This window comes from Penicillium verhagenii (genome assembly GCF_028828195.1).
Source record: "Penicillium verhagenii strain IBT 33310 chromosome Unknown utg000008l_segment0_segment0, whole genome shotgun sequence".
NCBI classification, from domain to species: domain Eukaryota; kingdom Fungi; phylum Ascomycota; class Eurotiomycetes; order Eurotiales; family Aspergillaceae; genus Penicillium; species Penicillium verhagenii.
In genome coordinates, this window is record NW_026643172.1 from 1,362,126 (window position 1) to 1,387,918 (window position 25,793).

Sequence of the window (25,793 nt, forward strand, 5' to 3'; positions counted from 1 at the left end):
CCATGGATCTACAGGGGACTGGACAGGATACATACATAAGTGGGATAACGGGAGTGGTTTTACCATGTAAAAATGGTGAAGTACTAGACTAGTTCCTATGAATAATGGTTTTGAGGAAACCTCTAAAGGAGTGGCGTGGAAGAGCCCAGAAGGAGAGGAAGGCTGTCATAGGGTGAGTCACAGCCTGTCATCCATGGGGCAGTGGGATTGCAAAGTGGCCGAGACAAACAGCACAGACAAACAAGCGCATATCATCATCAGTGATGGAACAATGACCATATGGCTTCTTGAATTCTTGAATAGTCAGGCGGAACTTGCTTCAAATGTTGGGACTAACCAAAAATGTTATAGAGGGAGAAGCAACACAAGTTAGGTCGAGGAAAAGCCTGTCCAGATCAATTGCAATGATCATAGATAATGTTTGAAACCGGTTGTGATAAGTACATAAATCTGGTAAATCTGGTCAATCTGGTAATCTGGTTAGTCTGTTGAACCAGGTTAGGGGTTGGTTGACGTAGAGCCTCACCTTTGCGGGATTGACGTCATCATGATATTTGATGTCAAGATCATCAGGACCATCAGCTATAAATATTCCCCTGGACCAGCAACAAAACGAATCTTTAATTCCTCAGAATCAATTACCATCTACACCACTTTCACAACTTTTTACCACTTTCACTACTTTCCAAAATCTTCCAACTTCATCATGGAGACTGTCAAGGTTCGTGACCTCATGTGACATGTAATGTTTGCTTTGAATGACATGCTGACTAACCCTTCCACACAGAACGCCGCCAACTACGTTTCCGAGTCCATTCAGGGAACTGGAGCTCAGGCTTCCAAGGAGGCCAACAAGCAGGTCGCTAAGGACGACGACGCCAAGCTCAGCACCCGTGCCTCCGCTGCCAAGGATGCTATTGTCGACAAGAAGGACGAGAAGTCCCACGATATCAAGGCCGATGTGAACAAGGGTAGGTGACCCATGACAAAAGCACACAAAGCGACCCAAGGATGTTAACATTTTTTTCCCTTTTTTACAGAGCAGGCTAAGCACTAAATTCGAGATTGTTTGACTCGATGACGCGTTTTTTTGTCTCTATTCAGACGGACATGGTTTATGATGATTTTCCAGGGGTTTCATGTACATAAACACGATGCGATCAATAAATACCCATACCCTTTGAAAACATGAAAGAAAGAAAAAAATACACTACCCCTCTTGGACTACATATAATATTTAAACCGCAAGCCTAAAAAGAAGTGAGTACGTACATCCCCTGTATTAATCCCAAAGGGCAAAGGGGCGTTGGTGTCAACATGCATCGGCTCGTCATTGGACCCTACTGGGCGCATTCTCAACCTTTCTGTTGTGACACAAATTTCTTCAATATTTGAGGATCTCAACATTTGAAGGTTAGGCCACCCCACAAGTTTTAAATCCCCGGCTTTGCTGCGATGCTTTTTATGTGGAACTTTTGTTTATTCTTTATTGATACGTTACCGTACTTGGGCGGATAAAGGAGCCAGCTTCCGAAGAAAGTTGCCACTGTGGGTCTTTGCTGTTGCTCGAAAGCCAAGTGGAACGCCACAGCTTTCATTGGATTCTGTTTCGTGGGGCCGAGGTTTTTTTTTTTTTTTGGTGGAGAAGTGGAGTAACGGGCGCATTCATCGTCCAAGACGCTGATTGGGTATAGTCTCAGGACGACATGGATTTGACTGGCGGATAGCTATTCCGGTCTTAAAATGGATTCTTTTTCCTATCAAGTTGATGTCATCTCAGTGGCCCTTGATCCTGCCCCTCATGCCATTATTATCTTCGATATCTCTTATGAACTCTCCGTGATCCGCTCGTTGCTTTTCCAAGGTTACGCCTAATATCAAGCCCCCATTTGCCATTCACAGCAAACATGTTTGGCAACAGGTACATTGAATCCTCGATTTCTTTACACAAGATGCTAATCATATGTTGTAAATACTAGACGCAATTCGCAAAAGCCAAACGAAGGCCTCATCAATAGGTTTCAGGCCACTTTCTCCGATGTTGTTCGGCCCACTGTCACGGGGGATCCGTCTTCGATCAATGGCGACTTCAATCGCCTTACTCCAGGTTTCCGGTTTACGCCATTTCTAGATGACCAGTCGCTCCCAACCCCCGGAGCTACTGCTCACCAGAATTTTACTAGTCATTTCCCCGCCTTGCATTCAGTCTATCATGGCCCGGCCGGAGATTTACACACCCCAACCGCGGGGTCAAGCCTTTTAACGCCCAGAACGCTCTTGGAGCAATTTGCAGTCTCACCTCTACCGAGGAACACCAATGGAATCTCGTACGATAGACTGGATCCCCTATATTTTGCAAGAGAACCCCAAAGCATGGCCTGCGGCAATCACAATCCTGCATACCCACCGAGTGCATTTGTTCACTCTGATCTGGCCGATGGTTTCGTTGAAGAACCCAGCCAGCAACAATTTCAGGCTAGCTCAGGCAATCAGGGTCTGTTCGCCCCTCATTTTATCTCTCCAGAACACCAAGCACCAAGACCTGCGGAGAGGTCCTCTAGTGAAGGCCAGGCTAAGTAAGTATTCGCCCACTCCGTATATAGAAATTTTGAAGCTAACAAAAGAATCAGCAATTTCCGGTACCAAGTGACATTGAATACGCCCACGGCAATGATTCATGATCCTAATGATGCACCGGTAACTTATCTGAATAAGGGACACAGATATATGTTATCCGTAAACGACTCAAAGCCTCCTTTAATCAACGGAATGGTTCAATATCGAACGTCGGTCCGAGTAACTTTCCAAGAGCCCGAGCATGTTTCCAACCCTGCTGCCTGTTGGAGTCTTTGGGACGACGTGCGAGGCCATGAGGGGCATCGGAAAGATGGAAATGCGCATGCGGTGGAAATGGTCGATTTATCGCAAGGAAATGAAGGCGAACGCTATCCTATTCGGCTTGAAAAAACATCTTTAGATGGGTTTTCAGTTGTCTGGTTTGCAGACCCGACTAAGGGGAAATCCGGGTTCACGATAGGGATCCGATTCAACTTCCTTTCCACAGACTTTAGTCATTCTAAGGGTGTGAAGGGAGCGCCTCTTAGGCTCTGTGCCAAAACTGAGACGTCCATCCCAGGTACTGCCGAGCTGAGCTTTTGCTACGTGAAATTGTTCCGTGACCACGGTGCTGAGCGCAAAATGTTTAACGACGTTTCGCAACTGAAGCGGGCAATTGAAAAACGCAAAGAGGATTTTGCCAAAGCCGACAGTGGTGATAATCTGGGGAAACGAAAGCGCGGTAATCGTTCAGTCTATACGAGTGATCGGAATTCCGAGAGCGAGAGGAAGGCTGAATTACAAAGCCGAATGGATGCGGAGTTGGCAACAATGCAAGGCATATTCTACTCTAACCGACCTGTGACCCACTTCTGTCTTCCGGGTGACCAGAAGGATGATCCAGATCTGTCCCCGGTCCAAATGATAGAGCAAACACAAGGCGCCGCAAAGAAGCCGCGTCATTTACAGACTTTGACACCGCCGTCGACGTCAACATCAAACAGCGTGTCAAGCAACGGCTCGAATAGTTTGGTTCATCCTCAGGTACCGGGGTCACAACGGGATGCTGGAGCTCCAGAGTGGAATGACTACAGTGGCTCTTCAAATCAATACTCCCGTAGTATTAGCAGCGAAACTCCTTCTGACAATGCAACCACAACACACACAAGTCCTGAGTTGCCAGCGATATCTACTACCGATGAGTGTGAAATAATGGAGGTTAATTCGAAGTTGAACACACCAGGTAAGTCTCTTATCTTGAACCACACGAGCTAGTCATAGTCACTGATGCCTACCCAGCAAAATGTTTCTATCTACGCTTCAAGCAAAGTGGTATCCCGCAGGACGACTACCACACTGCCGTATATCTAGTGGAGCCTACAGTTGATGAACTGATAGAGAAGATTGCTCAAAAACAAAAATTCAATCGAGACCAGAGAGTCCAATTATTTCATGCCAAGCCAAACGGGATGAAAGTAATGATTGATAATGATGTAGTCAAGCGAATCCCGGATGGCCAAGACATGGTCGCCGAGGTCTCTGACTTGGAAGAATCAAACAAAATTGCAAGTGCCACCGGTGGTGGCTCACTGCCTGCGGCTATCGAAGTTCGATTGTCTTTCTAGCTTTGCCCAATCCATTGGAAGCTTAAGCTTGGAATACCATCAAGGTTGATTCCAAGGTTCCCGATTTTCTGGTTTCTATATATCCCGAGATCTCCTGTCATGACTGTTAATCTCAAGCGCTAAAATTGATTTTCAATTCCAATTACTGAGGTCCCAATACGTCGGAAGTTATATCCACACATGCATGATCCAACCTTGGAAGGTTTCATGACATTGAAAACATGATGTATACAATTTTTCAGGGTTGAGAATCGAAAGGTACCTACCCTACCTAGTACCTCATTAAATTTGAACTACCTAGTACGCATGTGGGGTATATTAAGCATCTACATACATAGGCTGTACCTACTAAATCCACAGGGGTTTAGTAGGCATCTCCATCTGGACAGACGTCGTGAACAAGATCTACGCTGATCCATAATGTGTACTGTAAGTATGGAGCCTGTTTAGCAGATCTCATTGGTCGGCTGGAGGTTCCGAGATTGTCTGTATGTACTTGTACTGCACACAGCTTGCCGCTGTGTGATCAAAAATCAAGGATCCACTGTGGGGCTTGACACAACTAGTACAAATTGGGGATGAGGGGCATCTTCACTGCCCCTTATCCACAGGCACAGACTCAAATCAAGCTTAAATGGCCAATGATCATTTACCACGTGAAAGGTAGTCGGTGTAAATTCGGATACCGAGATTGTAACTGGTATTGATGGGCAGGCATCGCGTTTCATATCAAGAATTTATGATGCAACGATAATCACGATTCACGACCAGTCCATGACATCATTGGAATATTAAAACCTAAGTATAGACATCTTTGCTTTTCCAAGTACATAGTACATCCAAGATAGACCATTGGGCTTTGTTCTTCATATTTACCCTACCATACACAATGGCACACTTTATAACTCACGAGATCATGGGCACGGCCATGGAAACAACAGACCGGTACTCGGATCTGGAACCAAAAGGTGTTGGTTCCGCTGGATTAATTTGGTAAATCACATTGTATACTTAAAATTCTCCTCAAAAATGAGTACTAACACCCAATAGTACAGCCCACGACACAGTGGCAGACAAACCAGTCGCGATAAAGAAAATAAAGAAGCCATTTGAACACACTGTCGTGGCCAAGCGCACGTATCGGGAGGTTCATTTGCTAAGCAATTTGCGACACGACAACGTCAGTACCGAGTTTACTAAGGATTTAAAACTACGACCACCTGATTGCTAACCTTGGACTCAACCGGAATAGTTGATCAATATGAGAGATATCTTCATTTCTCCAACTGAGGATCTGTACGACAACTGAACTCTCCATCCTCACATTTGAACCTCATGCTGATTTTCGCAGCTATATTGTGACCGATTGTATCCAAACAGATCTTCACCATCTCATTCAGTCGAGGTCAAAGCCATTAGAGGATAAATTCGTGCAATTTTTCACCTATCAGCTTCTAGTATGTCCACCCAGTTCAATTCATAGTCACGAGCTGAACGCTGACGAATCCAGCGAGGATTGAAATACCTTCACTCAGCCAGTGTTATCCATCGTGATCTCAAGCCCGGAAACATTCTAATCAACGACAACTGCGACTTGAAGATCTGTGATTTCGGATTGGCTCGAGAACAAGACCACAAAATGACTGGATATGTCACCACGCGATATTACCGAGCCCCGGAGATCATGTTGACGTGGCAGAAGTACACGTACGCCGTGGATATTTGGAGCGTCGGGTGTATATTGGCGGAGATGTTACTAGGAAAGATCCTATTTGCTGGCAAGGACCATGTGCATCAGTTTACCCTTATCACCGAACTTTTGGGTAAACCGCCAAAGGAGGTCATGGAGAGAGTCTACAGCAAGAATGTATGTCCCGATGTTGAAACAGGGCATAAAACAAAGCAAATGCTAACAGTCAGTCTTAGACTTTGGAGTTCGTAGAATCTTTACCCGAACCAAAGCATCAGCCATTATCATCTCGCTTTGGAGATTTGGATCCTCAAGGTATGTTTCTATCTCTCATCAGTCTCGTCGCGTGGTTTAGGGCTACTTCCATGACATCAAGGTACTAACGTATGAACAGCGGTCGATCTCCTCGAGAAAATGCTCAACCTCGATCCGGAAAAGAGAATCACAACTCAAGACGCCCTCATGCACCCATATGTCTCAACCTACCAGGACTCCGCAGATGAGCCAATCTTTGAAAAGCAGCTTAGTTGGTCTCTTTTGGAGTCGGAACTCACAGCGGATGAGTGGAAAACCAACATGTATGTCCACTGCCTTATCCTGTTATATGTATCAATCGTTTACTAATGGCTCCGAAGGTATTATGAGATTTTAGACTTCCACCGTGGTGCCTGTGAGGGTGAAGAGACAAACGTTCCAAGTACCCAGGTTAACATCAACAATCTCTCCAATGAGATGATGATGGAAACGTACTAATATTATTTTTGGCGGTTGTTTACATGTAATGAACGCGAAGTGAGATACCTTAGATACTTTAGATTAGAATATTGAACGTTTTGTTTTGTTTTCTTATATTTCTTCTCGTCATAACTTGGAAGCTCCGGGTATATACTAGTAATACATAGGAAATCAACTGATTTTGCGGGGGTGTACTACTTCATAAAAAGGTCAACTAATGGAACAGTATTATGCACATGTGAGTCTAGACAGTGGGATCTGTAGATTTAAAAAGCTTTTTGGTGCCAGGGTAATTCCATCACATCCATGGGTCTATCTTGAATTCTTGGAATGCAAGGTTGTTCTCCACGCCTGCAATCCAGTCTTGGCATAAACGTCCTTCACAGCCTTGAGAATTCCCACCATTTTGGAGTATCTATGGTAGAGTATAACCTCCATCGACAATGAGGTCTGCTCCAGTTGTGTAACTAGAGGCATCCGAAGCTAAGTATACATAAGCCCCCTTCAGCTCTTGAGGAAGTCCTTCCCGACCCATGGGAATCTTATCCTTCCAGATGGTCTTAGTCTCGGCATCAATGAACTGGGAAATCTCCGTTGCAATGTAGCCCGGCGAGACGGTGTTTGCACGTGCAAACCGAACCCATTCAACGGCAAGAGATTTACCTATACACAGTTAATAAGAAGTTAAAAATGCAAGCTCTGAAAGGTTAGGTGGACCTCAAAAAGCAAACATACATAGGTGAATGACTCCAGCCTTGGCGGCGTTATACGCAGCCTGGAGCTGAGGAACGTTGACGATACTGCCGCTCATAGAAGCAGTGGCAACAAAGCTACCATAGGTAAACCCTTCAAGAGGCTGGCCAAAGATATCCGTGCCTTGTGCTTTCTGTCGTCTCCAATGGGATGCCGCTGCTCTGGCACAGTAGAATGTTCCATCCAGATCGGTCTGAGTCACATTTGAGTAGTGGTCGAGTGGGGCATCCACCATAGCTCCCTTGGTCCATGGAATACCAGAATTGGCAATGAATATATCAAGCCGACCTTGGAACTCACGGACGCATTGATCTAGAAGCTTTTCGACGTCATCGCTCTGTTTGATGTTGACTTGGTATGCGCGGCCTAGTTGTAAACAAAAAAATCAGTCAGCGTCGAAATTTGGATATGAATTGGGACTTTAACCCACACTGAACCCCATACGTTCTCTCAATGTTTGCTGCTTCCTCCGTCGCCTTTTTGTTGGTGTTGTACCAGAGGGCGACATTGGCACCGCATTCTGCAAGGGCATGTGCAACGCTCAATCCGATTCCTGAGGCTGCGCCTGTGACGACGGCGGTCTTGCCTTTCAATGAGAACATCTCCATCACACTAGGCTTGCCTTCAAATGTGTTGTTGCCATGGCAGAAGTTGCCCTTCGAGATCGGATGCTCCGCCATTGTATGATGTTTCTAATGTTTTTTGGTTATTTTTTGAGTGCAAGAGAAAGGGTGTCCAGTAAGAGAAATGAAATACGTAGAAGTGTCAAGTGAGAAATTGAAACAGACAAGGGAAGTGAAGTTGAACTTTACTAGTAATTAATATTCATTCTAGCAGGGGTCATGCAGAGCTATTAAATAGTGGACGAGATCATGTCCTATTTTGTAAATCTGTGAGCACACATGGTGACCTACGTGGCACTAATGCGGGGTGGCTCCTTTATATGGCAATTCCATATCTCGAGAATTGTTTAGAATATGACTTAATCGGCGGAATAATCTTGAAAGTCACGGCCACATCGGCGGAAGCGGAGTTTCCAAAAGAGGAAGTTGCGCCTTCTCGAATCTCCACTCCTGCAAAACCAGTTGACTTCCCACCCGGAACTTCAGTGCTGAGACTACTGACTGGAAGAAATACAGAAAAATAAAGACAAAATTCAATATCATAATACTCCTGTACTAGCTGGCACTATCAGAGATAAGGTCCAACACCATGTTCCAGATGTCGACGAGAACCGTTACCATGATCAGAGTGGCGAGCTTCAATGTTCTAGAGCCCGAAATTGACCAGATTCGGCATGATAAGTCAACCGAGCCCACCATATTGACAAGCAAGGATCAATTGATGGACTGAAGTTTCAAGTCGTCTCGGGTTTAATAAATGGGCATCTTCTAGGCAGGCAGGTTCCACAGCAAGGCTCTGACTGAAGCTTGGTCTTCCTGGTAAACCAGCATTTTTGTCATTTTTGTAGTAAGGGCGCGATGACCAAGTGCAAACATGCATGTGCTGCACCTCACCCTCCAGGGAACCAGACTGAACAGTGACACCACCCTCAACCCACTAGATCATGTGGTTCAAGTTGTCAACTGGTCGCGAGGGAAGCCGGCATTGGGCTGCTCGTCGTTGGTGGCACAGTGTACTTGCCCATGCCTTCGATCACCCAGTTCTGCAAGTCATTGATCGTTGGTATGTATGTAACATTGATCGATCATAACGAGCGAGCTCCTATGTATTCAAATGTTAATCTTCCGAGATCTAGGTTTTGATTCCAAGAATGGACATCTGGATCATGGACATCAAGGTGCCCAGGTGTCCGCCCGGGACGCACGTGTATTGATGTACCCATGGACTTCATGTGTATGTAGTATGTACTAGTATTTTGCACACATGTGCCTATGTAGGTGCATGTGGGTAAACCGACATCTGGATGTCAACTTGAAAGATATTTGATAAGTAAAGTACCAATTGATGTATATATATAGTATGTGCATCCGTAATCTACTAGGTATCCATCCACACATGTGCAGGCACTGAATCAATGTCTGCAATATATAATACTAGAATGTGGTATGCCTCTAACATTGGAAGCTTCCAATGGAAAGCCAGGCCTTTGAAGGGCCGCCTCTTGAACATGTGGGCAGTCGACGACGACTGCCTTGATTTTTTCCCCTTGACGTGCGGGGCGTTCAAAGCTGGAAGGTGCATGGCGGAAGTTCAATGGAGCGCAAAAAAAGGGCAAAAAGAATGGTCCCAGAGGGGGTCGAACCCTCGACATTCGCGTTATTAGCACGACGCTCTAACCAACTGAGCTATGGAACCCGTTGTATATAAACTTCTGTAAAAGACTGGTATATAAAACTAAATGTAAAATTGAGATTAATAAGAAGTCGAATGAAGTAATTGAACCTTATATAGTACCCATGGACTTGAGCTCAACCTCGGGACTTGTAAATCTAAAACATTTTGATGCTCGCCAGTCACTGGTGCGGCTCGGGCGGGTAGACTACCTCTCTGGGAAGCGTTCCGCTGGATTGCGCCAATCAAAAGCGTCGGGTCTTTCCATATCCGGAATAGTTCTCGAATACTTCCATTTTGGGCCTTCTTCCCGACAAGAAGGCGCATCAATCAACAGTTCCGAATGGGAAAAGATACTATACGGCTAGTGGCGACGTAATCCCTCACAAAGACATAAAAGAAATCGATCACCCCTCGAGATTTCGGTCAATTTATCGAGTTAGCTCACTTTTCTAGTAGCGACTAGATCCATTACTTTCAGTTGAACATTTTCTACACTACGTCATTTCATCATGTACATTCCAAAAGCCAGAGGTGGTCTCTCCACTCAGCTTGCTCGCCCACTTTGCAAAAGGACCTTGCCTACAGGGTCAAGCTGCCTTTCAACAAACACCCAAACTGCCCGAAAAGAAGGTGACATCTCTTCCGTCTTTGTCTCGTTATCCGGGGACGGAAAAGCTGCGCCGCTCGATGAGCGATTCGCAGACCAGAAGAAGAAGCTCATCGCTGGGCGTGGAGACCAACTAAAACGAAGCTGGGATCGTCTGCTGTGTAAGCTCAGAGATGAAGTTGAGATCATCGAACAGCGTGGATCGGATATCATCCCCAGTATCGACTTCAAAGATATCCATGCTGCCCCCAGATCATTCCACGATGAGCTCCGGAAGCGAGGAGTTGCAATTATCCGTGGTGTGGTCCCCGAAGACGAGGCGAGAGGCTTTAAAGAAGAGATAGAAGCCTATGCACGCGCGAACCCGGGTACAAAAGGTGTGTTTACTCTGTTGTGAAAGGATCTTGATCAGCGAAGACCCATGCTGACCCCATTAGCCTTCCCACCTAATGATCCCCAAGTATACGAACTGTACTGGTCTCACCCTCAAGTTCGTGCCCGCTCACATGCCAATATGTTGGAGACACAACGATTCCTCATGAGCTTCTGGCATTCTTCCGCATCCGATGCCATGATTTCTCCTCTGCACCCAGTCACCTATGCGGATCGTCTTCGTATCCGCCAGCCAGGCGATGCAGGATTTGCACTAGGTCCCCATACCGATGCTGGAAGCGTTGAGCGCTGGGAGGACAACGGATATGGCTTGGGCCAAGTCTACCAACGAATCTTCGAGGGACGGTGGGAGGAATACAACCCCTGGGAAGCTAGCTGCCGCCTTCCTGTGATGTCTAACTTGTACGACGGTGCTGGAGCTTGCTCTATGTTCCGCATGTTCCAAGGATGGCTGAGCATGTCCCACACGGGCCCGAATGAGGGAACATTGCTTGTGAACCCTCTTCTTTCAATGGCCACCGCGTATATGCTTCTCCGTCCATTCTTCCAGCCTGTCAACAAAGCTCCAGTAGATGGAACCTCTCGCATCGCGATGGATACCTTTTTGGAACCCGCAAACTGGCGCTTGGAGGATAAGGTCACTAGCAAGCTGGAGGGGGCTACTCCTGGTTACTCACAGGAGCTTAACTCAGTTCTTCACCCGCATCTTGAGCTTGAGAAGACGATGGTACATGTTCCACAGATTGGACCTGGTGACTATGTTGCCTGGCACTGTGACAGTAAGTGCATCTTTACATTATCTCCCCCGCCGATATGCTTACTAACCACCCATTAGCTATTCACGCCGTTGACAAGGTTCATCAGGGTGCTGGTGACTCAAGTGTGCTGTACATTCCTGCCTGTCCTGTCACAGAAGCAAATGTGGAGTACGTCAAGCGCCAGAAGAATGATTTCATAAACGGCATTCCTCCTCCCGATTTCCCAGGCGGTAAGGGTGAGAGTGAACATATCGGTCGCGCAACTGTGGAGGATCTTCAAGGTTACGCCAATGAGCAAGCTCTACGCGCATTTGGTTTCAGCAAGTGGAACTCCGAGGAGGAGAACCTCAACATTGGGCAGCGACGTGTTTTGCAAAAAGCCAACGAGATCCTAGGCCTCTAATATCTGATCTCTCGATCAGCAAACCATTGGCCTGTTTGTAATTTACTCATCAAAGCCAATTGTACATCATACATTTTTCTCATTCATCATCAGATTCATCACTCTTTCCAAAGGTCCCCAGGAGCGGATGGACCATGGATTGGATTCATTCCTCCAATAATCCCAAAATCAAGATCAAAATTGTCAAAGATCCCCAGAATAGACATTGGGTCCAATAGGCCAGGATCATATGGCTGATATACTGGTTCCGAGGATTCCGAGCCTTGAACATGCTGTGGTTCAGTTTCTTCTAATATCATATTAGCCAAAAGTCAAGCTTTGTGGTGAATATTGACTGACCCGTCATTATAAGTGGATCTCTTCTGGGTTGCCCACTGGCCATTTTTTGGATCTCTTCGTTCTGAATTTGCTTATCTACTTCGGCGATCAAATGCTCTCCTAAATCTGCCATTAGCGAGGCATAGACGAAGACCTCCCCAAGCTCTCTTAAAACAACACAATTTGAAATAAGCTGTTTCCGAGCCCTCGTCCGAAGAATGGGCACTTTGCTCCGTTGCAAATTATGATAAGACACCCGCAGGGATAGAGCCACAGCATACGGGACGATCGGGAACGAGGATAACTTGTTGTGGAATTCATCTCCGACGATAGATGTGACTTTCGATACCGAGAGACTCTGGCGAAGATTGGACTCCGAGGATTGAGAGACACCATCTGGAGTTATCAGGCGACATGACAAAATGGCTACTGCATGGTACAGTACTTCTATTGTTGCTGCGATCTCTGTCAGCTTTGAATTATATACTAGTAGTTATTCAATTTGGACCTCATTACCAATTAAATGCACAGGAGTATCAGATATTCCAACTTCTTGCAATAAATCCTCAAATGATGGAAATGGACCATTCCAGATCCCGATTTCGGCAGGTCGGTAAATTTGGATCACTCGTTCCATCAAGACGATGGTTCGAAGAAAAAGCTGGAAGCAAGCTTCTTGCGAGGCTATAGATGACATGAGGTCACGTCCAAAGTCCCGTCGATGCAATTGAACGGGCCTCCCAAGACACGCAGCGTTCAGCATATCGAGAGCATAGAGACAGCAGAACATTCGAGTATATATGTGCTCGTGTGGCGTTACCGGATCAGACGGATGATGCAAGCCAACCGTATGCGCATGACAAATAGCCCGATACAAGAGCTCTGCTGACTCTTGTCGGTCTCCCGAGAACTGTGTGAATAATGAAGTCAATGATAAGGCTTGGATCAAGACAACCTTGTCTCTCACTAGGCCCACTGCTATTGATGTGTTGATTGCATCGGAGAGACTTCGAGAGAAATCGCATCTCGGTGTATTGGCTCTGGGTATATTGAGATATTGTGTTGCTTTTCGATCTAAACTAGCAGCAAGGCATATTCCCTGCGACAGGAGTATCTTGTCTGGAGATGTATCGGACATTGTTCGATAGGCATCATAATCCAGAATCGGAAAGATGGGATGGATGTTCTCGAGGTATATCCGAAGAAGCCCTTCAATATCACCAAACGCTGGAAGGATAGAGCATTTTTCTTGCAGACAAGGCATAAAGGCAGTGGATATCAAAGGATTAAGACAAGGTACACCTGATGTGGGCTTTTTGGCTGCAAGCTCGGAACATGTCTTCCCTGGTGGTAGCCAAATACCAACATCATGGCGCCTGAGTGGGCTTGGTATTGAAGATTCCGCTGCTGTCCAGAATGCACTTGCTGGGTCCATTTCACCCACGAACCAAGATTCCCCATCTATACGGGGACCAGGGGCACGTGGCTGCGCACCTAGTTGCACGGCCCCAGTGGCATGTCCCGGGCTCGTGGCGGGTGTTTCTTCATGCACACGTGGCGGAGATACCGTGTCGCTTGTTCGGGTATCTCGAGGCTGAATCTCGGGATGCCGAGTCACCTTCGGTCCATGAGTGCAGCGCCGCTTGCGCTTACGGCATTGGCCACATGCTCGGTGAGTTCCTTTGCGGTTCTGGGGAAGACCCACCGGGTCATTGGCAATGAATGTGAATAACTTCTGTCGACCTCGCATGTTAAAAGTTGTATATGCAATTGAAAAAAGCTTTGTGAAGGGAACGCAGCATGGCTTGGCCGATGAGGCCCAGCCCCGCTCAACAATTTCATAGCGCGGAGCTTCCCATTTTGGAAAGTGGGCCGCATCCACCGTTGCACATCATGAATGAGGTGGGAAGCTATCAAGCAAGCGTAATATATGGTAAAAAATGGCGCTGTCCGATGCGCCAGTCTCATTCTTGACAAAATTCGATGACTGAAACCCACAGCCTTCACTTTCATACACCTGAAGACCTCGGACGCACGGTCACATGATCCGTATGCCTGCAATCTTTCACTCGCTACAATTTGACTACTTAGTACAAATGCCATGTAAAAAGCTATAATTCAAAGATTTTTTTTTTGGAATATAGAGTTATTTGATAGATCCTAGGAGGTATTCCGAGTAAATTCAATAAAGAAATCTGGAGAAGTTAGATGCAATTGCTAATAATGATAATGATAACCACTCGAAGGCCAACTCCCGCTGGAGGGCCAAAAGAAAATCTTTAATGAGATAAAGCAGAATTGTAAGCGCCATTAGAAATCAAAGCCTCGACGGGCAAAAGGGTTGAATGAGTCACGCCAGCATCCCTATGCATCGCAGAAAAATATTGGAAAGGATGAGAGTCATTACGTCGGATAGTGAACCAATCCGAGAGTGCAGCACGGTCAACCAAAGACCGATGATTACTCGTCGGGGTTATACAGGTTCTGGTTCAGGATTTTGGTCATAGTGAACATGTGTACCCGATCTTGTTTGAAGACGGCGCGCATCGCATCGTCGCAACGGATCTGGCGTCTATCACTTGGGTCCTGGAGTTCTTTTTCCCGGATATATTGCCAGACCTTTTTCACGGTTTGAGGACGTGATAACTGTGTGGTGAGTAAGCAAATGGCGCAATCTCGAACACCATGGGGCTAAACATACCGTGGGCTCTCCCAGGAGCGCAGCTAGAGGGGGTGAGAGATTGAGAGGTTTCTAGAGCACGTTAGAGGAATATTACAACAGCTAACATAGGTGAATGCTAACATGGAAACCACCTGTCCGATTGACCTCCTTCTTTGTGTCGGAGCCAGATTCAACATCTGAATCATCCTCTGCCTTAACTCTCTTCGAAGTTTTGGCCTTGGATTTGCTCTTTTTCTTTGTCGGAGCGGCCCGTCGCGTATTTCCCCCTCGCGTTGGTCGCGCCCGCAGGTTCTCTTCAGCTTGTAGCTTAGCAGCAAACAACGCGTCGGCATCAACATCAGCCTCCGACTTGAGTTTTTTCGGGGGAGGAGAGGATTGGCTGGGATCGGAGGCTTCTTCGCTGTCGGCCTGGCGCTTCACGGGAGACGAGGATGTGGCCGTGGCCGGTGACGGTACCGCGGAGGCAGAATCGCCATCCTGGTGACTGTTGTTTGCGGGCTCGGGCGATTCGCCAACCCCGTTTTTCTCCGCGTAGATGTCAAATCGCGCCATGATGAGCTCCTTAACCGCAGCCTACATATTTTCCGGTTAGTTTCACCCAATGGCAGATTGTGATGTGAATTCGGGTTCCCGATCCCAGGGAAAAAACCGACCTTCTGGGGAGTGAGGTCATAGCCGACTTCCTCCTGCAGACCCTTACGAATGCGCTTCTCGGAGATGGTGTTGAGGTCACTTTTTGCTAGAATTGAATCGATTATGTCGGTGAACCGATCGCGCAGCTCGGAAGAAACTATTGCGACACGTTAAAATCCCAACTGCGCCATTTGGAGAGCACCCGACAATGGCGACGGGGTAGCGCCGAGGTAACATACGCGACATCGTGTCGGCGGATCAATCCGTGAATCGCCTTTGAAATTGTACAGAAACCAGGCCAAGCTGGTGGTTGGAAATGCGACTAGGAGCTTAACACCGACGATGAAACTGATGTCGATTGTAAAATGGATGGAAGGTACTTGAGGTGGACGGTGTCAGGTGGGTATAGTCGCACTGGCGCTTAAGACCCGCGGCGGTGGGGAAAGAAAGGCAAGAAACGGAAGGGCACAAAGAACAGAGTATAATAAACCCACGTTCTTTGAATGCGAGGGCAATGAATACTTCAGATGTATGGAAATAAGAGAAACGATGAATAAGAAAATATATAAGTCACCACTAAGAAACACCAAAAGAAAGAGTTGACACTACTAAGCACGAATAAGACCCCGCTGTAGCTTCTCGGAAGCAACTGCGACTCCTGCTCAGTACTTCCGTTCTGCCAATCTGTTCCGCATTGGGTCTGGGGGCGATCGCTCTGGCTGACTCAGCCTTGCTTAAGTCAGCTTTACATGTCACATGATCTACGCACACAAAGAATCCGCTTGGCAGAGAAGATTTGTGGATTTGTGTTCCTGGCCGAAAAACTCCCTTGAAGTCCCCCAATCCACCACTTCTTGCACCCGGTCGCCTACCGCTCACCCATCATGGCGCCCAGTTTCGATACCCTGTCCGAACAGGACCTTCACGAGGAGGAAGAGGAGGAGATTGATTTCTCCGGTGCGTGTGCAGAAACTTTCCCGGATGCCCCTCCTCTCTAATAAATCTTTAGATCTCAAGGAACAGTTCGATGTCAAGCTCGATGAGGGCCTTGACACCTTTGTCGTTATCGATGGCCTCCCCGTTGTGCCCGAAGACTCCCGCCAGAAACTCATCAAGTTCTTGTTGAGAAAGCTTAACTCCGTTGGTCAGGCCTCCGAAGATGCCGTCTTCATGCCCGTCACCGACAAGGGCGTGACCGAAGGGTGCGTATCATGCAACGACTCAGTGTGCCTGTGGTGGAACAATTTTGACTGAGACTGGATTTCCTTGGTTTTATAGATTCGCCTTCGTTGAGTACGAGACCCCCGAACAAGCCGTGGCCGCTGTTAAGCAGCTGCACGGCGTCCCCCGCGACAAGAAGCACACCCTTTCCGTGAACAAGTTGATGGATATTGAGCGCTATGGTCGTGAGGGTCGTGTTGAGGATGAATACGTCGAGCCCGAAGTTGAGGCGTTCAAGGAGAAGGAGCACCTGCGCTCGTGGATGGGAGATTCCAACGCCCGTGATCAATTCGCCCTCTACCGCAACGACAAGGTCGGTGTCTTCTGGAACAACAAGTCCAACCCTCCAGAGAATGTCGTCGACCGCGCACACTGGACACAACTCTTCGTTCAATGGTCCCCCAAGGGTACTTTCCTCGCCTCCGTCCACCCCCAGGGTGTCCAACTCTGGGGTGGTGCCTCCTTCTCGAAGCAGAAGCAATTCCCCCACCCCTTCGTCCAACTCGTCGAATTCTCGCCTCTTGAGGGTTACGTGACCACCTGGTCCTCCCGCCCCATTCAGGTCGAGGAAGGCCAGCCCATTCTGACTTACGAGGAGGATGGTAAGAACATCATTGTTTGGGATATCGAGACCGGAAAGCCTCTCCGTTCGTTCGTGTCTCACGATCTGGCCGCTGGCCCCGCCGACGAGGGTGAGGTTGCGCCCAAGAAGAAGGTGCAGTGGCCCGCTTTCAAGTGGTCCGCGGACGAGAAGTACGTGGCGCGTATGCTCCAGGGTCAGTCGATCTCCATCTACGAGCTGCCTAACATGAACCTGCTGAGCCGGACCTCGGTCAAGATCGAGGGCGTGAACGACTTTGAATGGTCCCCCGCTACCGTCACCCGTGATGGTGTCAAGCAGTACGAGCAGCTGCTCTGCTTCTGGACTCCCGAAATTGGCAGCAACCCGGCCCGTGTGGCCATGATGAGCGTTCCCTCCAAGGAGATTGTTCGCACCCGTAACCTTTTCAACGTCTCGGATGTCAAGCTGCACTGGCAATCACAGGGTGCCTACGTCTGTGTCAAGGTCGACCGTCACTCCAAGTCCAAGAAGTCCTTGGCCACCAACCTGGAGATTTTCCGTGTCAAGGAGAAGGGTGTTCCCGTTGAGGTTGTCGAGAACCTGAAGGATACCGTTGTTAACTTCGCCTGGGAGCCCAATGGATCCCGTTTCGTCGCCATCACTACCGGTGAGAACCCTGCCGGTCCCGCCGCTCCCCCCAAGACCGGTGTCCAGTTCTTTGCTACAGAGAAGAAGGGCAGCACTGCCGGTAACTTCAAGCTTGTGCGCACAGTTGAGAAGAAGACCAGCAACGGTATTTACTGGTCCCCCAAGGGTCGCTTCGTCATTGTGGCTACCGTTCACTCCCAGTCCAGCTTCGATCTTGACTTCTGGGACATGGACTTCGAGGGTGAGAAGGTTGAGGCTGAGAAGGATCTCGCTGCCAACCTGCAATTGATGAAGACCGTTGAGCACTACGGTGTCACAGATGTCGAGTGGGACCCCACAGGTCGCTACGTCGTCACCAGTGCTAGTGTCTGGACTCACTCCGTAAGAATACCCCTCTTTACATTGTTTCTATTCACCATTTTACTAACTAATCTCTCAGATGGAAAACGGCTGGAACATTCACACTTTCTCCGGACAAACCCTCTCAGAGAACCCTACCGAGAAATTCAAGCAGTTCCTGTGGCGCCCGCGCCCCCCCACTCTTCTCAGCAAGGAGGAGCAGAAGCAAGTTCGCAAGAACCTGCGCGAGTACTCCAAGGAGTTCGACGAGGAGGACCGTTTCGCCGTGGACATTGCCAACACCGCCGTTGTGGAGACACGCAAGCGTGTTCTCAACGAGTGGCTCGCCTGGAAGCGTTTGGAGAAGGAGCTCCAGAGCGAGGAGAAGGAGGCTTTCGGATTCCCCGAGGACGTCGACTCACCCGCACTTGCCAAGGATGCGCCAATTGGCGGCCAAGAGCAAGGCGATACCGTGGTGGAGGAAATTGTGGAGGAGATCATCGAGGAGTCCGAGGAGGTCATTGGTTGACGAACCCTTTCTTTTCCCTTCCTTCGCATTTAATGTCTTTACATTTCCCTTTTGTTCGTTTATTCACCGGCGTCCTCTCTGCTTGAGGCTCGGGTTTCTGCCCCCCATGTGTTTTGGTCCTGTGTAGCGAGGATCGGGGCCTCTCCAAAAATCTGATTGATTGAGCTATTTGTCCAAAGCTCTGATGTGCAATGTGGATAAGCATGAGAAATGCCGTACGAAATAAGCCACGCCGTTTCCCATTTCATTTTATTTTCTCTTTTATGTATTAAGTATACAGGCTCATTCCAACCCCCACCACCCCAAGCGCTAGGAACATCATGCATACCGTGGATTCCACGCTGTTTTGCATAGTCGTTGCACCTTTATTTGGTCGACTTGTCGCTGTAGAGACCGACCCTGAGGCAGTTTCAGTGGCAGAGGCAGAGGAAGAGGAATTTGAGCCCGTTTTCGAATAGCTCGGCCACACGTTCTTCTTGAAATACACATCATGGTCCCCAACCACGTTGCCCGCTGGCGTGTATTCACATACAACATACCAGCCCTGCGCCCTCGAGCTTCCATCCGCCGCAGTTCTGGATGCCAACTTCTCCCCGTCTCGCCTGACTTTTGACATATCCTCAGTATATCCACAATTCACAGCCGCACACCCAACCTCTTCTGTGGCTTTCCAAACCAATTGCGTAAAATGCCCTGTCGCCTCGGTGAATCCGGTGGGTTTCTCGAAGTTGTATAGCTCTCCTTCATCCCCCCACGCCTCTACTGCAGCAGTGGCATTGGCATATCCGAATGCAAGATTTTCCCCATATGGACCATCCTGTAGATTATTAGATGAAATTCGTACAACTTGCGTTGAGACGTGGACAAGTCAGTTAGTATATAGTAGTAGTACATACAGAGTGTTTCCAGATGCAAGTCTCCGCCCATTTTCGGGCATATTCCACCAGCGTCTCATTCCAGACTATATCCACCGCTTCATGAGCACCTCGGTACTCATTACTGGCCTGCAGGACGGTTTCTTTGAAATCCGGAAGAGAGGTATAGGATGCTGGACTGGGGACAGTAGGCGCATCGTAGACGGTACTCGTTGCTTTGACGGTCGTCTCAACTGTGACGATGACCACATCTTGGCTGATAACACCCATAATTAAGCTTCCTGTTAAGAGAAGCCATCGCGGTAACCAGTGGCGGGAGTTCATATTGATCGACATGGCGATAACGAGATACTCCCCATGAGTATTAAAATAAAATAAGGGAAGAAAGGAACCAAGTACGAGGTACGGGGTACTGATTCCACGATCACCGCATCATTCAGGCAACCGATTCACCTCTTTGGCCTAAAGCGGAACAAAGGGCCTCGTTTCAAGTTCGTAAAGGCGTGTCAGGGCAGACTTGAATAGTCAACCTTTCTTCAGGTGCGCCACTGGTTCCTATATACTCTTCAAAGCCCCAGGATTAGACCCGCGCTAACAGTACAAGGAAACATGGTTTCCACCTGTGAAGAAATCAGCGTCACCTCTCGTTGTAACGGCGAATTGAGCTACGGGCCAGTTTTTGTGGGGATGCAGAAGTACCTGAAATACTAGCAAACAGGGCCATGCTTTCTATTTTTGTTGGAACAGTGGTTTGAACCTGCATGCGGGTTTTGGTGGGTGTTGGTTCTCGGAAAGTCTGGATGTTGTTTCAGACGGGCTTGGGCTGTTCCAGTAGCCGCCGTTGACGTCAGATACTACGCCGCGGAAGAACCGGAGGGTCAAATGTACCTCTTGAGTATGGAAAAAATCATCTACATCACGATAAAGAGGAATAATTGAAAGTCGCTGCGGTCGTTCAAGTATGTATGTCATAATGTATAGAAGGCTCAATTTGTATATACTACTAGTATGTACTACTCCCGAGCTGATTGTATACCCGCAAGCTGCAAACTAACATATGCAAGGAACACCATACAACCACGCTATGCAAATCTAGGTATCTGTCATTGTTCACATCACGCTACACCCAGCGCCATACATGGCTCGTTCCACATTATTCTTCACTTGGTACCAGTCCGCTCGACGTTCCGCAAACTCGTATACCTCTTCAACGCCCCAGACGCCTTGGAAACGATCGGCGTCAGCAATGATTGTCGCCAGTTCCTTGGCATGGGACGCATCAATCAGGTATATCTGAGCGAGTTCACGGAATGCCTTGAAGTATAAGAGAAGTTCGTTGTTTCGAAGAGTTTGGATGAACTTGAAGTAGTGGTTCATGTCACTGAAGATTTGGTCAGCAAAATACGGAGGGAACACGAGGTAGACCGGATTACTTACCTGATCAGCTTTAATGATCCCTCATTACTGATCCGCTGACGCTTGAGGTGCTTGCACAATGCAGTAAAGAGGCGTAGCCCAACTTCTTGGTTGAATACGTCCAATGTGCTCTTGTCGGTGCTACCAACTAGCATCTGCGTGTGCGATGACACCACATCCACTACAGCTATCGCGACTGCACTGACTCCCACATCCATGGTCTGTCGATGTGGATCCGATGAAACTTCTGGATTGAAATCAGTAGCCAATTGACGCGTGGCAAGAATGTAGTCGACTTCCTCCATAAGCACGTCAATTCCCTTGTTCAATCCAGCAGCAACCCGCTCGTCTAGCATTTGCTCAAACTTCTTTTTCTCCTTCACGGCAGGGTCAAGGAAGTCATGGCGATCAGTGAGACGCGTACCGACTAACTCTTGCTCATAAAATACATCCACCATCTGAAGGATCAGATCACCGACATTGACTAACTCTAGGAATGTAACTAGAGGCTCAACCCCGGACTGGTCACGCTCCTCTTGTTCACGTGGCCGATAATTCGATAGATGATCAACGGCTTTGTCAAAGCCAACTATCACATGCTGATTGCCCAAGATACGCAGGAGATCCACGAATATGGCCTCACATTGTTGCTTGGCTGCTTTGCCATAGTCTCCTCCCAATCTGACAAACTGGGCGGCTCTCTCAAGACTGGACTTGGCAGAATGAACAAGGCTGAGTGCAATTTCAATGCTGAATAGTGATCGAATGCCTTCCATCTTGGATTTCATGAGTAGCGCCTTGGCTGCCAGTTCTGTTGTTGGAGCTTCTTGGATTGGAAGCGGAGAGGGTGAGGAGATGGTAGAAAATCGGTTGGAGCTCTTTAAGGCAGCCGCAGCAGTGGCTTCATCCGGCTTAGCTTCCTCACTGGCCTTGGTGCTGGAAAAGCTGGGTAAAATATTGACTGGCATCATGATGACCTTTTTGAATGAAGTAAGGAAATCTCGCTTATCTGCTGCCCGGTTGACATTGGACATTAAAAATGACTCTGTCGAGGCAGCTTGCTCTGAAAGCTGGCGATCCCAGTCATCTACCGTTGCTTCGGAATTCTTACGGAAAAAATCCAACTCCTCAGCAAGGTAAAGATCGATATGTGGTTCGTAGATTTTGGCCACGACAGAATCCAGGTAATGATCGAAATTCTCGCCCGAGTTTCGTATGGGCAACAGGGTTTCAGACAGGTTCATACACTGTATAAAAGTCATAGAAATAGCAGTCAGGTAAGACTCCTTATTGATGCGGTGCAATTCGTCGAAAATAGCCGTCAAAAATGGGAAAAGAACATCCTGTCCAACCTTCTCCATGAAAGGCAAGGCGACTTGTAATTCCGATGGAAATGCTCGGTTCATAGTTGTGACTTCTTCGTTATAAGCGACACTCAAGCGTGTAAAAAAGCTTTGAGTATGCTGGATCTTCACTTTTCCAGCAACGCTATCTATACAATCTGACACGGTGCCAAGTTCCGACTTTCGGGTCATCAAGTGGTTATGGTGGATAAAGATATCGACTGCAGTTTGGCCGCCGTTGAGTGCGTACAGGATGTGGGCGTACTTGTGCATGAGGCCATCAATGTCGTCTGTCTCGTAGCCTTTTCGGAACTCGTTTATTGCAGCGGTTTCAAACATAGAGGTTGCACTCTCCAGACGATGCTCTCGCGACTCCCAGCCCGTAGTCATATCACTTTTTGCAAATGCTTTTAATTGAGATAGCATTCGTGCTTGAAGCTGTGGGTCTTTGTACTTTGTGAACACCAGATTCTCGGTGGACGGGCCAGATGTCGCAATGTCATTGTACAACGGGGCTAAAGCGGCATGGATTCTCCCATACTCTTGACGAGCTTCGCCTCGAATCGACCTGACGTACTTCAAGACAAGAAGATCTGGATCACTCGCTTCGCTTTCCAAGGATTCGAGTTGTGTCGCTGTCTTGCCCAGCTCGATCTTGTCAAAACCATCGGAGATAGCATTGACTTCCGAATGGGGGGCTCGAGTAACCGAAGCTCCTGAAATTATGCCACTCGCCTCTTCATCAATCTCATGTTGTTCAACAGCCTCCAGGTTGGCAACAGTTCCATACACTTGTTCCACGTGTCTGCGTGCATCCGACTCATCCCAGCATCCAATGCGTTTTAGCCGTTGCACCCATCGAGTATCGTCGTACGCCATTTCATGTAGGAGTTTGCAGGACTTCGCTGCCTGGATAAGGTCGACCGGCCCTAGGTAATCGAGAATAGCTGACATGATCTCTGTAGAATGTTAGTGTCAACCTTCATGTTTCTTACCAGCCAATCATCCAGAAAACGTACCTGCAGGCAGAGCAGCTCGAGAGATTCCCTCCAATGACGCCATGCGCAGCGAAGCCAGCACATCCCTGCGCGGCTTGGCTGGCGCCGTCCCTTTCTTTCCGTTCGGCATTTGTGATGCTTGGCCACTTCATCGGGAGTGGGCCGAGTGTTCGCGGGGTGTGCTTCGGGGGGCGGACGGAAACGGTGTGCTTTGCCCTCGCAGCCACCAAGGCCGTTACTCCGGTGTTTGTAGTTTGGGGTGATTCTGAGGGATTGGGATCGGAAACAGCACCTGGGCAAAGAAAAAAAAGCACAAACTATCGGCAAACACGAAGATCGACTCCGGTTTAAGCGTCGATCAGCACGGCAGGGTCCATCTCACCGCCATTTGTTATTATCCGGCATAATACGGCGGTGAAGCTGTGAAGTATACAGCTTCCTACTAGAGACTGCAATTCCAAGTCCCCAGCATGAATCTACAACATCTTATGCGATACTCATGTCAGATTTCTGGCGGAAGTTGCCATATCGATGACCCTAAGAGCATGGGAATTCTAAATAAATTTTAGGAATCTAATCGCATCAACTCACGCATAAACATGAAGTCACGTGTGACTGTACATGGTACAGTAGATTACTAGATGCTAGATAGACTATAGTACTAGGATGCTGGAGAAGTGGAGAAATTGAGAATCTTCTATCAAATTTGACTTCCAAAGAATAAAGAAGCAAACTCATACTCGACCTGTCATGAAAATCTTCTCAAATCCTATCCAATTGATAAACCCGAGAAATGTGGACGATCTGCCGGCACCGAGCCCCCTTTCATAGCACGCTTTTCTTTCAATGTCAAAGCATTTCCAACAACGCAGGGTCCAAAGACCCCATGATCCCAACAGAAACATACATCCAACAAATATTTGCGTATGGAGATATCCAGATTGCTGGACTAGGCTGAGGGCAACTGGTTCCGCAACAGTAGTGGGAATTACCAAAGCTAAGCAAGTTATAGCAAAGGTGCGTGACATGCGCCCCAGACCAACAACCTCAGCCAAAACAGGTGTAATAGTCGCCCAAAAAGTGCCACATACCATTCCAGACAAAAGGGCAAACACTAGCAAGACCGCATAAGACTTTGCAGGTATCCAGATGGCCAGGCACACCACGCTGCAGAACGCTGTCAGGAGAGCAGGAACGGTAATTCTGCCGAATTTATCGCTGATATAGCCCACAAGTGGACGGGCAATGGTCATGCCTACATTTAGCATTGCACCGGCGACAGATCCCTGGTTGGCCGTCAGGCCAATAGAAGTGGCATAGTTGGGCAATGAATAAAACAGGGCGATATATCCGAACTCCGTTGTCATTCCCCAAAATATCACGAAAAGGACTTCAGGGCGCTTCAAATCATCAAGTACAATGGTCTGAGTTTGTTGGATGGACTGGGTTTTTCGTGTTTTAAGGAGCAAAGAAGACACAAGGTTGGCTCCCAAGGCACAAGCTGCCAGGATCTTGTACGCAGTGCGCCATCCGAGATGTTCAATGATATAGCTTGTAGCAAGATTGTAAAGAATGCCGCCAATCCCGGCACCTGAAGCCGCGATCCCCATGGCAAGACTTCTGCGACTTGAAAACCAATGCGGCAACACAGACATAGATGGGATATAGAGGAGTCCCATTCCAAATCCAAAGCAGATTCCTTGGGTAAGAAAGAGATGCCAGATCTCAGTTGCATAGGAAGCTCCGAGCATAGACCCGGATACTAGCACAGTTCCCAGAAGTAACGGTATCTTGACTCCGATGATACTTTGCGCCTTGTGCACAAGTGGTCCGATAAGGAGCGCCTGGGAGATAGACAAGCCCCCAATGAATGCATAGTCGATCCGAGTCGCGTTCGGAAAAGTGGAGTTGGTGAGGAAGTGATCGAGAATGACACCCCAAGCACTGTTGATGCCCCAGGTATGTACAATTATCATGAACACACAAAAAGTACAAATCCAGCCGTGTCCTCCATTAGGCGGGGTATCTTCCAGAGGACTAGTCTCAATGTTTTGCAAGTTCAATTCCGTCGGTTCTTTCCGCTGATCCGGCAGCTGAACTAGCTCGATAGAACTTGAAGCCATACCGACACTTGGTAACTGCGATAGGGTCAAAATGCACTCTCGGAGTTCTTGACTCGAGCGATTTAAATCATTGTAAACTTTTAGTACGAATGTCCAAGTAGAGGATGTGACCAATGTGACCAATCAGAAGGACGATACATTTGTGGTCTAGACTAGTCTGGCAAGTCGATAAGCAAGTATCCCCGCCAGCGATAACGGAAGGTCGTCACTAGTCAGCCAATGAGAGGATTCAGAGGACTGGGGCGGATTATTTTAGTCGGCAATCCAATGCTATGCTTCGGTCCTAC

At 47.9% G+C, this 25,793-nt stretch overlaps 11 protein-coding genes across 11 annotated transcripts; 5 read left to right on the plus strand and 6 right to left on the minus strand.

Annotated features, from left to right (window-relative positions):
- Positions 1 to 706: 706 nt before the first annotated feature.
- On the plus strand, positions 707 to 1,057 carry N7466_008481 (uncharacterized protein; the record flags this gene model as incomplete). The annotated part of the gene is made up of 3 exons (XM_057167870.1): positions 707 to 721; positions 788 to 971; positions 1,041 to 1,057. The coding sequence occupies 3 exons, from the start codon at positions 707 to 709 to the stop codon at positions 1,055 to 1,057; spliced, it is 216 nt and encodes a 71-aa protein (XP_057018501.1).
- An 850-nt stretch (positions 1,058 to 1,907) lies between these two features.
- On the plus strand, positions 1,908 to 4,181 carry N7466_008482 (uncharacterized protein; the record flags this gene model as incomplete). Its single annotated transcript, XM_057167871.1, has 5 exons — positions 1,908 to 1,921; positions 1,980 to 2,576; positions 2,631 to 2,697; positions 2,752 to 3,799; positions 3,856 to 4,181. 5 exons carry the CDS (start codon positions 1,908 to 1,910, stop codon positions 4,179 to 4,181), a joined length of 2,052 nt encoding a protein of 683 aa, XP_057018502.1.
- Positions 4,182 to 5,070: 889 nt separating this feature from the next.
- N7466_008483 (uncharacterized protein) lies at positions 5,071 to 6,624 on the plus strand (the record flags this gene model as incomplete). The annotated part of the gene is made up of 8 exons (XM_057167872.1): positions 5,071 to 5,174; positions 5,232 to 5,361; positions 5,434 to 5,477; positions 5,533 to 5,638; positions 5,692 to 6,048; positions 6,108 to 6,186; positions 6,266 to 6,449; positions 6,507 to 6,624. The coding sequence occupies 8 exons, from the start codon at positions 5,071 to 5,073 to the stop codon at positions 6,622 to 6,624; spliced, it is 1,122 nt and encodes a 373-aa protein (XP_057018503.1).
- Positions 6,625 to 7,021: 397 nt separating this feature from the next.
- Positions 7,022 to 8,039, minus strand: N7466_008484 (putative carbonyl reductase; the record flags this gene model as incomplete). Its single annotated transcript, XM_057167873.1, has 3 exons — positions 7,022 to 7,269; positions 7,342 to 7,725; positions 7,790 to 8,039. The coding sequence occupies 3 exons, from the start codon at positions 8,037 to 8,039 to the stop codon at positions 7,022 to 7,024; spliced, it is 882 nt and encodes a 293-aa protein (XP_057018504.1).
- A 2,127-nt stretch (positions 8,040 to 10,166) lies between these two features.
- N7466_008485 (DUF1479 domain-containing protein) lies at positions 10,167 to 11,818 on the plus strand (the record flags this gene model as incomplete). The annotated part of the gene is made up of 3 exons (XM_057167874.1): positions 10,167 to 10,641; positions 10,702 to 11,436; positions 11,493 to 11,818. 3 exons carry the CDS (start codon positions 10,167 to 10,169, stop codon positions 11,816 to 11,818), a joined length of 1,536 nt encoding a protein of 511 aa, XP_057018505.1.
- Positions 11,819 to 12,629: 811 nt separating this feature from the next.
- On the minus strand, positions 12,630 to 13,886 carry N7466_008486 (fungal specific transcription factor domain-containing protein; the record flags this gene model as incomplete). The annotated part of the gene is made up of 1 exon (XM_057167875.1): positions 12,630 to 13,886. The coding sequence occupies one exon, from the start codon at positions 13,884 to 13,886 to the stop codon at positions 12,630 to 12,632; it is 1,257 nt and encodes a 418-aa protein (XP_057018506.1).
- A 710-nt stretch (positions 13,887 to 14,596) lies between these two features.
- N7466_008487 (SWIB/MDM2 domain protein) lies at positions 14,597 to 15,698 on the minus strand (the record flags this gene model as incomplete). The annotated part of the gene is made up of 5 exons (XM_057167876.1): positions 14,597 to 14,782; positions 14,838 to 14,888; positions 14,940 to 15,392; positions 15,473 to 15,609; positions 15,692 to 15,698. 5 exons carry the CDS (start codon positions 15,696 to 15,698, stop codon positions 14,597 to 14,599), a joined length of 834 nt encoding a protein of 277 aa, XP_057018507.1.
- A 638-nt stretch (positions 15,699 to 16,336) lies between these two features.
- EifCb (translation initiation factor eIF3 core subunit b) lies at positions 16,337 to 18,751 on the plus strand (the record flags this gene model as incomplete). Its single annotated transcript, XM_057167877.1, has 4 exons — positions 16,337 to 16,409; positions 16,462 to 16,654; positions 16,731 to 18,264; positions 18,323 to 18,751. 4 exons carry the CDS (start codon positions 16,337 to 16,339, stop codon positions 18,749 to 18,751), a joined length of 2,229 nt encoding a protein of 742 aa, XP_057018508.1.
- A 268-nt stretch (positions 18,752 to 19,019) lies between these two features.
- N7466_008489 (putative extracellular SCP domain protein Pry1) lies at positions 19,020 to 19,962 on the minus strand (the record flags this gene model as incomplete). The annotated part of the gene is made up of 2 exons (XM_057167878.1): positions 19,020 to 19,568; positions 19,648 to 19,962. 2 exons carry the CDS (start codon positions 19,960 to 19,962, stop codon positions 19,020 to 19,022), a joined length of 864 nt encoding a protein of 287 aa, XP_057018509.1.
- Positions 19,963 to 20,736: 774 nt separating this feature from the next.
- N7466_008490 (exocyst complex component Sec10 family protein) lies at positions 20,737 to 23,513 on the minus strand (the record flags this gene model as incomplete). The annotated part of the gene is made up of 3 exons (XM_057167879.1): positions 20,737 to 21,007; positions 21,064 to 23,344; positions 23,405 to 23,513. 3 exons carry the CDS (start codon positions 23,511 to 23,513, stop codon positions 20,737 to 20,739), a joined length of 2,661 nt encoding a protein of 886 aa, XP_057018510.1.
- Positions 23,514 to 24,117: 604 nt separating this feature from the next.
- On the minus strand, positions 24,118 to 25,506 carry N7466_008491 (MCT family MFS transporter; the record flags this gene model as incomplete). The annotated part of the gene is made up of 1 exon (XM_057167880.1): positions 24,118 to 25,506. The coding sequence occupies one exon, from the start codon at positions 25,504 to 25,506 to the stop codon at positions 24,118 to 24,120; it is 1,389 nt and encodes a 462-aa protein (XP_057018511.1).
- Between the last annotated feature and the right edge of the window lie 287 nt (positions 25,507 to 25,793).